Genomic DNA, 13004 nt, shown 5'->3' with positions numbered 1-13004 from the left:
GGCTTGCATGGGCAATGCACTGAAGTGCCTAGAGGCAGTGAAGGATGCAGGCCCCTTCCTGGTAGTCTGCCTGAACAGGAACATCTAAGACCCACCTTGGCAGGAGTTTGGTTAACTTTCTCCATAGGGGATACACACGTCTGGGGCCTCGATGAAGCATCGTTCTGTAAACAAAAGCTTTTATTTTCCTCGGTTATCAGCCTGTGTGACAAATAGGTTGAAATCAATCTGACTGGTGTGTGTTGTGCATACTGATGGTTGGTGTCTCAGGTCTGAGACCTGAGCCTTGGATTTTGTCTGGGTGAGAACAGAGATGTGGCTGGAAGATGGGTGTTGCAGACCTGTTGTGTTGTTAAGTTAAAAAAAGAAAGAGAGAAAGGGTTTTGACAGATCTGGTCTATTAACTGCTCCTATTTATCTAACCTCTTTACAGTAGCAGTTCCTAGAGGTCTCTGTGGAGGTGTTTCAGAGATACAGAATCATAGAAAGTGAGGGTCAGAAGGGACCTCGGGAGGTCACATCTAGTCCAACCTCCTGCTCTAAGCAGGACCAGCCCCAACTACATCATCCCAGCCAAGGCTTTGTCTAGCTGGATTATGAAAACCTCCAAGGATGGAGCTTTTCCAGGCACCTCTCTGGGTAACCTGTTCCAGTGCTTTTCTCCCTTCCTAGTGAGAAAATTCTTCCTAATTAATAACCTCAATTTCCATTGCTGCAACTTGAGACTGTTGCTCCTTGGCGAGTAACGTAGTATAGCGTAATATGGCGAGTCCCAGCCTTGGCTGCAAAGAGCCTGCAATCCACAAGATGTGAGTGGAAGACCCCTGCAGTGTGTGGGGTGATAGACCGAGGAGAGGGATAATTGTAGTGACCCATTTTGTGTGTGGTTCCTAGCCAATCAGTAGCAGTAGCCAGTCTATAAGTTTAATATTATGCAAGAATAAAATAAAAATCTCAAGTTATTTTTCCCAGTGCGAATCATGAGGAAGGTATGCTTCCAGGCACTGCATGAAGATTTCAGTTTGCAGGCTCTTTGTGGCTGCAGCTGGCAAAAATACATTGCAAAGTCCTCAACTGATACTCAGAGTATTTTAAAACTGCTTCCATTTGGCAGAAGACCAGTAGCAGTAGCTTGTTTTAGAGTCTGAGATAGATGCATTTACAAAAGAGTTTGATCTGAGGAATGCACATGCTAGAAAGCTGGGAACTGCTGAAGTGTAATTTTACCCCTGCATGTTTGCATTGTGTGTGAACACCTGTGTATAAAAGAACATCAAGGTTACTGAGTCAAAAACTGCAGCATTAGAAAAGGCCATAATTATGCTTGCTTGTGTGAACTTCATTCAGTCCCCCTGGGTGTGTGAGTTATGGCACTTCTAAAAACGGGACTTGACCACTTTAGTCATGGAGGCACCTTGAAACTTTTACCAGAGGTCTGAGCAAATCCATGGAGGCCTTTAGAAAGCAAGGCTAGAAATATTGTGCCCCTGAAGTGACTGGGATGGCAGCAGAAATGCAGGAGTGTGCAAATTATGTGCCTGTGCATGTTTCTTTTGCGTGTGTGAATTAACTAGAACAAGTAGTTCCTATTGCAGTAGCACTAAACCTCCCCTGCCCATCTCTGATCTGGACACCTCTGTGCTAGGAAAGACCAGCTCCCTGTTCCAACGGGCTTGTAGTCTCACTAAGCCTGGACATTAAGTGTCATTAGGTGGACATTGTGTCATTGGGTATAGTAAACAGAAGGGAGTGGAGGGTAAGGTCAGAGAAATTGTCTTCTGCTAAGATACCTGTGTATTCAGTAGGATGGTTCTGAGTCCCTTGAAGATCTGTCCTTTTACCCTTTTTGTCCTATTATAAATGAATGTTGGCTGTCCCTGCTGGCTGCTCATCCTGGCTGATTGATTTCTCATAGGCCTCATAATAAATGATGTCCTTGATGGAGCAGTGGTTCTCCACCTTCTAAAGTGCCTTCTGGGTGCTTACGATCCAGCTATGTCATGGGCCACCAGTACCCTCTGGTGTAAATGGGAGGGAGAGAGGGACGGGAGGAGATGCCAGCCAGTGTTAGAGAGGGGAGGGTAGGGGGGATAGAACGAGAGACGAAGAGAGCTTACATCAGGTAACAGCACGTGTCTAGGGGATGAGGAGGGAGCAAGGCAGGGACAGTGTAAGTAGCACCAGCTGTAGGGGAGGGGAAAGGGGGAGAGCAGGGAACGATATGAAGTTTGAGGGATCAGCAACAGAGCACAGGGGTAGGGGCACACCAGGTTGGGTTGCTTGCCACTGATGCCCCACATTGCAGGCTGGATACAGTCACTTCAGGGGTTGGATCTGGCCTGCGAGCCATGGGTGAGCACCACACTTCTTGAGGAAATAGCTTTTGAAAGACAACAAGCAAGTGGATGGGTCATATTTAACCCTACTTTGCTTTCATACAGACTTTCTGAAGTTCTTCACATATACATTGGATTCAAACCACAACACTTGAAGTCCTAGGGAAGCTTTTCCTTGGCTTTATTAAATTTGGGGTCAAGCCGTAGATGAGTGGCATTCCCCAGAATCACCTCTACAATCGCCTTGAGATTTGCCCCTGGAATATGTCCCACTTATTAAACACAGCTTTTGAGCCAAACCCCTTGAAATCAATTTCCATTAACTTCCGTGGGCTTTGGGTCAAGAATGAGACACCCTAGACATTCAAGAGATGCTAGCAGATGAAGTGTATAGAAAAAACATGTGGATGAGTAGGCTGATAAAGTTTACTCTGCTGTCTCTTATATGGTCCACTTCTTGTTCACATCAGCATAATTTAGATAATTAAATTGCCTAGTTCAATAGTCTGAAGATAGACACACAATGCATGGACTACTGAGATGCAGAATTTATTAATGTGCTATATATATTTCTCTGAAGTACTGTATAATTAAGCTCCACGCTTTCTTCTATAGAGATGGATGCTGACAATGTTCATTAGGATGACAACGCAAAATCATATTAGGAACACAGATATATTTGGGACATTAGGTTTATAGGGTTAGTCAAAATGTTTAGTGATGATGAAGTAATGGGATGACATTAAGACAAGTAAAGAAATGAATCCAAATGAAACCAACCTTATTTGACAGGAAGAACCATCTTTCCATGATGTGGTCTAGAAAACTATCCCATTCCAGCAAAAGTCTCCCATTCACAACAGGAAATTATTGCTGGGGGAGGCCTTTGCGAGGCCATCTAATCCAACCCGTTGCTCAAGGCAAAATCATCCCCGAGTAAACTAGCTCAGAGAAATGCTTGTTTGACCTGCGCTTGAACACTTCCACTGAGAAAACGTCCAGAGTCTCTCTTTAGGTAATCTGGTTTAACGTGTTTAACCACCCTCATCGCTGTAAAGTTCTTCCTAATAATAACCAACCTAATATCTCCCTTGTTACAATTGTAGTCCATTACTTCTTGTCGCCTTATAGATTCACAGATGTTAGGGGCTGGAAGGGACCTCTCGAGATCATCAGGTCCAGCCCCCCTTGTGCTTGGGCAGGAAAGACCACTGGGGTCAGATGACCCCAGCAAGGTGAGCATCCAGATGTTTTTTTGAAGATATCCCGAGTGGGTGATTGTACCATCTTTGAGGGCAGTCTATTCCAGACCCTGGACACTTGAGTTGTGAAGTTTTTCCTTGTGTCTAATCTAACATGGTCTTCTAGCAATTCATAACCATTAGCCCTAGACTTCCCATGGGGAGCCCTGGTGAACAGACGTTCTCCCAGTCCCTGATGTGGGCCCCTAATGTATGTATAGGCTGCCACCAAGTCCCTTCTTTGTCTTCTCTTCTCTAGGCTGAACAGACCCAAGTCTCTCAGCCTCTCATCATATGGCCTACTCTCCATACATCTAACCATATGCGCAGCCCTCCTTTGGACTCTCCCAAGCCTTTCCGCGGCCTTCCTGAAGCGCGGTGTCCAGAACTGGACGCAGTACTCCAGCTGTGGCCTCACTAAGGCCGAGTAAAGTGGGAAGATGACGTCCTTAGTCTTGTTTGAGATGCATCGGTAGATGCGTGCCAGTGTTTTGTTTGCTTTGCCGGCTACGGCATTGCAATGGCGGCTCATGCTCATTCTATGGGCTATCAAGACCCTCGGGTCTCTTTCTGTTGTGGTGCTAGTAAGTGTAGCACTGCTGAGCCTCTAAGCATGTTGCAGGATGTTTCTTCCCATGTGAAGCACTTTATACTTCTCAGTGTTGAACATCAACAGGTTGATGTAGACCCTGTAATTGATCTCCATCCTCTTCATAACAGACTTTTTATTTTTAATTAGATGACTACTACCAACTTCTCTAACTTCTTCTCTATCCTGTGGTCCTTACATTCACCCTTGAATAATTAATCTTGCAGCATCTGTGCGTAATATGCCATAATCTACTGCTTTGTGCTGATATTGGGTGGGAACAGCCTTCAGAAGCTGGCATTGAAGATGATGCTACTCAAGTCACTTAAGCCAAGTTGAATACAGGAAAAATATGTTGTAGGGAATAATGCTGTGACCGGCCAGAGATGGAGTAGATAGCTTATGTATCAGGGCTGTCTGATTGGTGGCCCATGGGCTACATCCAGCCTGCAAGGGGTTAATATGCAGTGTGGGGGCTCCCTCCTGGCCACTGCTCCCCATGTTGCTCTTGCTACTCTGGCAGTGGTCAGAGTCCTTGGGACAGGGCAGCATGTTGGGAGGCCTGCTAAGTTTGCTGCCTGCTCAGCAGCATCAGCAGGGGCAGCTTAGGAGGGGGTATGCACAGCAGTGGCCAGGGAGACATCACACTGCTTATGCAGTGAGGGATGGCATGAGGTGGGGGTGTAGGGGAGCCCCTGCAGCATGCAGCAAGGGCCAGTGCGGTTTGGGGCCACCAGCCAACCTGAAGCCGGACAGCCCTGGCTTACGTGAAATTTGTTTTCCTCCCTTTCCTGCTGTGGCTCTAGTGTTTGTGAAACAGCTCTGAGCAGGAGGGATCGGAGTTCAAAATGTCTGGTGCATATTTCTAGACGTCTCTGGCTACTTAGCTTCTCCTCCTGCCCTACTCTACCATTGCATCCCATGCTTTGCCCCTCTCTTCTTTATTTTCCCATTATTCAAATGACACTTCTCAACATGCAGGCCTGCTTCCTCTTTCACACTTATTTTCTGCCAGCATAACACCCTGGGCTCCCTGGATGACCCTGCAATGGAGGATGCAATCCTTGTGGGCCAGGCTGTGGTGTGTGTACTTGGGGGGGAGGGCGAGGAAAAGGGGAATCTCTTTTTCTTGCATCTTCCTCTGTTGTGTTTTGAAAACATACTTTGCTGACTACATTGATGTCCCTTTCACGCCTATTATAATAGTAATAATAAGTCTATTCTAAAATGAATTAAAAAAATGAGAAGGAGGTAACATTCAGAAATAATACTAGAAAAGGCATCTATCCCTTCACACATGAGGGAGGTGGGCAAAGCCCAGCTGTCAGTCAAGACCAAGAAAGAAAGCAAGGCCAATTATCATTGAAGGTTGCTTTGCCCAAAGTGTTTTGCTTGTTCCATTGTCAGTCTAAAATGTTGGCTGAACTCGTGCAAGATGTTGGAAGCGAAGGTAATTTAGAAGCTTTGTGTTTGGTTTTCTGAATATAGAAAGTGGCGTTTGTTCAGCTGTGAGATGGTATATGAATAACCAAGTAAAAGGGGCCTATGCTGTAAGCTTAGGGGAGCCATGTTGCATTTATTCCTGTACTTTCCTGTTGGGGATGCCATTTCCATGGGACATCATGTATAAACTGCATTCTCACTTCTTTGTTCTCAGTAGATTAGTAAAGCAGGGTGTCTCAGCCAGTGAACCAGCCAGCTGGGCAATAAAACCAGGTAGCAAATGTGTTTGTGCTACCCTCCTTTAGAAACAGCAAATTTGGCAGAGTCATCATGAAAAAATGCATCTGTGTGGTCTCTTAGGTGCATGTAGCATCCATAAGTACCCTTCTGTTTTAAGAACTTGGGATTCCCTGGAAACTAAAATCTTCCCATCACTAGCACCCCTCTATCGATCCCTCCATCTGGCAATGGCCTTAGAGAAAAATATTGATCTTCCTCTATAACCGCAAGACTGAAATTCATAGTGCAGGACCCCTCCTTGAATGATGTCTTGCCTCCAACCTTTCTATTTGCGGATGTGCTGAAGTGGAATTTTATTCGTATCAGTAGTTTGGCTCACTTGAATGAGACCAACCAGTTTGTGTAAAGTTATTCATTAGTGTGTGGGATGAAGTTCTCAGTTGATTTGTCCCCATAGCTGACACTATGACATATTCTGGTACAATTACGTAGAGTGCTTTGAGTGACATCAATATATGTCATAGTCACCACCCGTTACAGCTTAAATTTTGCATCGGTGTTTTGATTTTGATTTTGATTCTTAGTATCAAAAATGTGTTTTGGAATATATTTTTTCAGTTTTGTGAAGTGCCACGTTGCTCCTCAAACTAAGAAGAAGGGCGCGGGGAAATGAGGGAGAGAGGGAACCACAGGCTCCATTCTCCATCTTTTTTTCAGTTTACATGTAGCGCAGTTCTTTGGCCTGGTCACATACAATTATTGGCAAGTATCGTGATTTATGATCATGACCTGCTAGGAAGGAAAGTGTCTTGGATGCAGAAAGCTGCCCAGATGGCGCAGACATGATGACACCAGGCCAAGTGTGGCCTACTGGCACCTGGGTAGGTTAGAAACCACTCCACAGTTTAGTCCAGAAATCATCAACGTCATTGCTCTGTGTCTGGACATGCATGGCATTTGAGGGTTAGCATTGTTTTCTAAAGTAGCCTTTGCCAGCTGTTAACCCGCATGCACCCCGGATCAGAAGGTGTCAGTCAGAATGACTTCACTGATGTTTATTTATACCAGATTTCTGATGCTAAAATACCAGTGTTTGCAAAGAAATATATTTAAAATAATGGGACAGGAAAACCTCAGCGCTACTTTTAAATACATCGGTTGTTAGCCCTTTGAAGGAGAGGGAGTATAGTTTCAGTGGGGCATGTCTATGAAAACGAATTCTGATTTCAGTAATACATGTGGGCATCCACCGACATGCGTGCACGAATGTTTTAACTCTGTTATAGGTATAGGTGGATAGACATAAATGCCTAATTCAGTTTTCCAGGTGGGCCTCCTTGTTGGCTCAGGCAACTGAACCTTGCTGTGTCGGAGTGACACCTGCTGGAAACAGTTTGAATGACAGCACCTAGGGTTGCTCCCTGCCGGGGATAATTAGTGAATCGATATCTTTTACCAGCACGTTTGTTTTCGAACCTTTCCTTGCATTTATTCCTTGCTGCTTACTCACTTCCCAGTGTTTTTTTGTCTGCGTGTCAGAGGAAGCGCCTCTAGCATTATTTCTCTGTTACTGCGTGTGACTATGGGTCTTTGAAAAGATGGGGCCCCGCAGTCATGTGGGTGTAATGAGTTATGGCTGCACAACTGGCTTGCAGTTTATTCTTTTCTCCAGCTTAGGTCTTCATTTAGTTTAGAGGGACTTTGTCAAGACTGGTCAAATGCTGAGCCTACTAAGCTGATTTCTTAAATTAAAATCTTGGCAACTCCATCATAAATGTTTATGTTTGTCCTTTAAATATAATGTTTGAAAGAGGGGGAAAATAGCTTAGCATTTATGAACAAGCCCATCATAACACGTGCATTCTGTTGCTTAAGAAGAACCTACCGCCAACATGCTCGGAAACAGTGAAGGGAACAAGCCTGTGGAGTGAACTAAGAAAACTGGATTTAGACCCCGGGACAGAAACTTTAAGATGTTGATTTGGACCACATAGCTGATAGCATTTCAAGTTGGGGCCGGGCGTCCTGCATGTGTGTGAACAGCACACAGAACACAGCAAGCCTTATCCCTGTATAGATAACACACAATGATTCATCAGCTGGTGTTTTTTCTTAAAAAAATCAAGTCCAGTATTAGAAAGCTTAGAAAATCTTTTAACAGGCCAGGCTGAGTTTCTAGTATGTAATAATATAATTGTGGGTGATGTTTTCAAGCTTCAATTTAGCTGGGCTGAAATGAGAGTGTCTATGCCGGCTTAACTAAACTGCTTTAAAATGACACTTATTCGGCTAGGTACAGCCATTCAAAAAGCCCGAGGCGGAATCAGTCTAAGGTACGTGATTTTCTGTAAGTGCCGTAGTTTAGATCAGTAGCAAACAGAACGCATGTTTGCCCTTTGGTGCGAGGGTGGTGCAAATATTAGCCTGGGTTTGCCATTTTTAAACCAATCGATGTGTGCCAAACATCTGTTCTGTTATGGATATAGACTGGTTTCCGATCACTTATATCAGTAAAAGTGTAATGCGTGTATCTGGTCTTTAAGTTAAACTGGTGCATTTTTCTTGTGTGGACAAGGTCTAAGTTACCTGATGGCGAATTATGAAAAGTACTAAATAGTATTAGCACTTAGTGGTTTCAAAGAATTGAAAGGAGTATCTAGTGAAGCAGCAGCTGGTGGCTGATGATGACTTGCAGCAAACTTAGCTCAAGAGGTGTATACCTTCTGATGAGGGATGTGTGTGAGGCCCAAATCAAGAATGGTTTCCAATGCTGTGCATTAATTGCTTATTATAGAGGGGCTCATTTACAATAAAATCATCTGGTGATCTTTCCCCTTTGTCATCTCAGGCTTCTGTGGTTTTGAGAGAGTCTACGGAAAGACCTGATCCTTTGGGAAGAAGAGGAATTCCTTGCGTCTTTGTCTGCGCAGTGCATAGCTATTCATATCAAATGAAAGTTTGAAGAAGATATGTCCCTAAAGGTGTGGTTCCTGTGAACCACATTGTCACTGTTGCTGTTTCTGCTTGATGAGTTAATGGTTGTGCATCACTTTCCTCCTCTTTTTTCCCAGGCAGGGGATTGGATTCGTAAACATTTCTCACCACGGCAAAGAGACAAGCCTGTGAAAGAAGGAAGGAGGTATGTCCCCTCTGGGAAGAGAGTGGGTGCCCTTCATCCTGATTCTCCTTACACTTGTGTGGGGTGGAGAGAGAATTCAGGCACAAAGAGCAGGTACGTGGTGATGCTCCAGTATCCAGACCATGGCAAATAGCTACCTAGATTTTTACTTTAATTGTGAAGGGAAAGGGGTAGAAAGACAAACCAGGGAATACACGGGCTTTTATGTGGTTATACTAAAACAGGGGCAGGCAAAATGCGGCCCGTGGGCTGGATGCCGCCCACCAGACCATACTATCCAGCTCATGGGGCCCCTCAAAAATTTAGAAAATTAATATTTGTCTGCCCCTGGCTGCCTGTCATGCAGCCCTCGATGGCTTGCCCAACTCAGTAAGCGGCCCTCTGCCCAAAATAATTGCCCGCCCCTGCACTAAAGTATATATATGTAGATCTGCAAATAGCTTGCAAATGTTCAGGCTAAGCAGTGAAAAAGCCCCTTGGGTAATATGCCTTGCTTGTGGGTTGCTGGGAAATGTATGCAAGTCTGGCTTTGCATGCTAGAGAATTGCGATTTACAGTGTGCAAGTATTTTGGATTATGCAGGATTTGGGTTATAAATATCTTGACTAAAACCAAAAAGTTCAGTTAGACGGTTGGGGAAAGAAATGCTAATAAAGGAACGGTCCTTTGTTGTCAAGGAAGCAGCTCTAGTATTCAAGGAATCATCATCCTTCAGTCAACATTTGCTGGCCAACTGAATCAGAATAATCTTGTTATAAACTTGCTTCACCAAGACATCCTGCTGTGGAAAAGAATTGCTTTTAGTTTAATATAAATAAAGCATAATATTAATTTAACAGGGAATATGGAAGCTTTCCTGTTCAAGATCAAGGTTAGCACAGGCAAAGTCAAAACAGATCTCTTGATCCATGAAAATCTTTTTCAGTGTGTTGCATTAGCCGAAGGAGTGGAAGGGGGAGTGTACGGAGGCTTTTAAAAGAGAAAAGTAGCCTCATAAACATGCAGCCAGTGTAGGCAAAGGATTGAGTCGAGATATAATGAGTAGCACAGAAAAAGAAAGGGTCTGCATTTCAAAGCTACAGAGGTGCTTAGATCTACTAGACTTTTACTAGTATCACTGGGGAAGGAAAGGCTGGAAACTGGAACCTCCATCCCCACTGCAGGACAGAGATCCGTGCCTCTGGCACAGCCGCAGTACTCCCAACAGGCATGCCTAGACAGCTAGCACGGTGGATGATATTCCTCTTCCAGCTTTTCTCAGTAATACCTCCTGTTGCTCCCATAGGTTGCAAGAATGTCCATTATGACCTTGTCTTCCTCCTGGATGCCTCTTCCAGTGTGGGCAAAGAAGATTTTGAGAAGGTCCGCCAGTGGGTGTCAAACCTGGTGGAGACTTTTGAGATTGGACAAGATAAGACCCGCGTGGGAGTGGTCCGCTACAGCGATCGGCCAACCACAGAATTTGACCTAGGAAGGTACCAAACTCGTGAGGAAATCAAAGCAGCTGCAAAGAACATTAAATATGATGGGGGCAATACAAACACAGGGGATGCCCTCCGGTACATCAACACCTATAGCTTTTCCAAAGAGGCTGGTGGGAGGCCTAGTGACCGGGCCATTAAGAAAGTGGCCATCCTTCTGACTGATGGGAGGAGCCAGGATTATGTCTTACACCCTGCCACTGCAGCACGCAACGCTGGGATTCGAATTTTTGCGGTAGGAGTGGGTGAAGCTTTGAAGGAGGAACTGGATGAAATTGCTTCTGAGCCCAAGTCTGCTCATGTGTTCCACGTCTCCGATTACAACGCCATTGATAAAATACGAGGGAAACTGAGAAGGCGTCTCTGTGAAAGTAAGTGGTGGTGGTCTTAACTGTCATGGGAAAAAAGACTTAAAAAGGGGATAATTGTGAAGCTGTGACATCCTTTCTTACTCCTTACCTTTCCTTATTAACTCTTATTCCCTTATGATTCTATCCTCTCTTCTATCCACTATTTCCTTGAATTTTCCACTCAATGGGTGGTCGCAGAAGTGCTTTCTTCTGAGTTTAAGAGCCAAGACAACATTGCAGAAGGGTCTGTTTCCAGTAGAAAACTGGAGGGAGAGAAAGAGAGAGAGAGAGAGAGAGGAGAGATCCAATTTTATTTTGACATGGTTTTATAAGTGTCATATGTTACAGCTTGCTGGAAACTCTGATCTCACCAAACCCTACATGCAGTTTAATCTTGTACAGACCTGAAGCTTGATGCCTTGTATGGGGGTGAGGCCTGTAAGCCATGTTGGAAGCTGCGTGAGCTCCTTGATTCCTCTACAGCCAGAACGTGCTTTGATCTGCTAATTGAACTCCGGAGCTGGGGTACTCTGTGAGCTCTGGGTGCATATTGAAATGTTCTTCTCTGCCTGTGGGGGGGTTTGCAGACTACTCTTATATGTCCTTTTTACTCTAAGCAATGGAGACTTCATGTGGGGATCTCTAGAGGGATGGTATTCTCCTGTCATTGGTATCCCAGAAACTTAGCTGGAACATCTGGGCGTTTATACATGTGCTCCAGGAGTTGGTGTGGGGGAGGGCGGGGGGAGCATAGATTCATAGATACTAGGGTTGGAAAGGACCTCAACAGATCATCAAGTCCGACCCTCTGCCTGGGCTATCTAACCTCTTAAAGACCCCCGAGATGCCTATCCAACCTCCTCTTAAAGATCCCCAAAGTAGGAGAGAGCACCACCTCCATTCCAAGTTTTGGCCACCCTTGCCGTGAAGACGTTTTTCCTGAAGCACTTTTATTAGAGTGGCTTTAACTAAAGTCCAAAGAGTATCTTGTGTATCAGCATCCCTGTACTTCAAAATGGTGGTGGGGACACATTTATCAAATGAGCTTTAGATAAAGCACCCTTGCTGCCATTTTGGAGCATGGGGTTGCTTATACATGGGACACAGGAGGCTGCTGGAGTATGGTAATTACCATGCTCCAGCAAACTCAATCTAGTCTGCTCCAAAGTGCTCAAATTCCAGTGTGACGGAGCAGCCTCCCTGCTCATGTATAGGCGCTCTCAGCCTCCACCCAGTGCTGCAAGGGTTTCCGGCTATGGGAGCTTTGTGGTCTTTATTGTCTTTGAGGAGGTTAAGGTTGCTCTGTAGCCTGATGACACTGCCCTGCATCCTGGGGTTGAATACACTAAAACTGATGAGTCTTTGTGTGATACCTTGACCTGGGGTTACAGTGAAGATGCTCAGGCAGTCACACTGGGCAGGTAAGTCACTTTATGGTGACTATGTAGCTTCCTAATGGACTGACTTGAGTGTGAAAGTGTGCATCGTGGCATAAATGTGCATCATGGCATTCATTTATTTCCTTCTGTGATTTCATATTATAAGGAAAATAATGTATTCACCCATTGCTTTGGGCACTTGTGCGCTTCTTATGCATAGAGTGACTAGGCCTGGAGGCACAAGCATTGTGATGTTGCACAATAGCATCAAGATGTGACTTCTTCCCTCAGCCCAGATGAAAATTGGCAGGGACATTAACTGTGTCATGAAAGGAAGTTGGGCTGATTATTGGCTAGATGTAATGCAGATCCTTAGGGTTAGTCCTTTTTTACAGTAAAATCCTCTGGTCTTATGCATTTGAGGTCAGAGTGGGATGGAAAAAATTGTGCTGTATGTTATATCAAATAAATTTATCTGTACATTTTGTTGGATCCAGCATGGCTTGACAATCTGCTGAAATGTGTGCCTATTATTAGGAAAACTTCTTCTTCCAATTAATAATGCATTACAGTACATATTGCCATCTGGGTCTCCGAGTTTCTCTTATCCTCTCAAAAAGCAATTTGTCCATTTTACCAGATGTAACATTCTCTGCATATGGCATTTTGATCGTGGATTAGGGTCATAGTTTATGCATCCTTCTTAAGTTAGATCCTAAGGATTATCAAAGGCGTATTGTTTTTCATTCTGAGAGCTATGATTGACACTATTCAAGCTGTCTACCACCTGCTGAAAGGGTGGCTTA

General features: G+C 44.6%; 1 protein-coding gene across 1 annotated transcript in view; it reads left to right on the top strand.

Moving 5' to 3' along the window:
• COL22A1 (collagen type XXII alpha 1 chain) overlaps positions 1-13004 on the top strand; it is a 381540-nt gene that overhangs the window by 29487 nt on the left and 339049 nt on the right. The window contains exons 2-3 of the mRNA XM_019528200.1: positions 8921-9081; positions 10274-10840. Of these exons, the coding sequence (XP_019383745.1) occupies positions 8991-9081; positions 10274-10840 (658 nt within the window). The 5' untranslated portion in view covers positions 8921-8990. The remainder of the gene's footprint in view (positions 1-8920; positions 9082-10273; positions 10841-13004) is intronic.

The sequence above is a fragment of the Gavialis gangeticus genome, unplaced genomic scaffold (genome assembly GCF_001723915.1).
Source record: "Gavialis gangeticus isolate Ggan-Ray unplaced genomic scaffold, GavGan_comp1, whole genome shotgun sequence".
Taxonomy (NCBI): domain Eukaryota; kingdom Metazoa; phylum Chordata; order Crocodylia; family Gavialidae; genus Gavialis; species Gavialis gangeticus.
The sequence above is the reverse complement of the archived record's forward strand: the minus strand, read 5'-3'. Positions and strand labels throughout refer to the sequence as shown.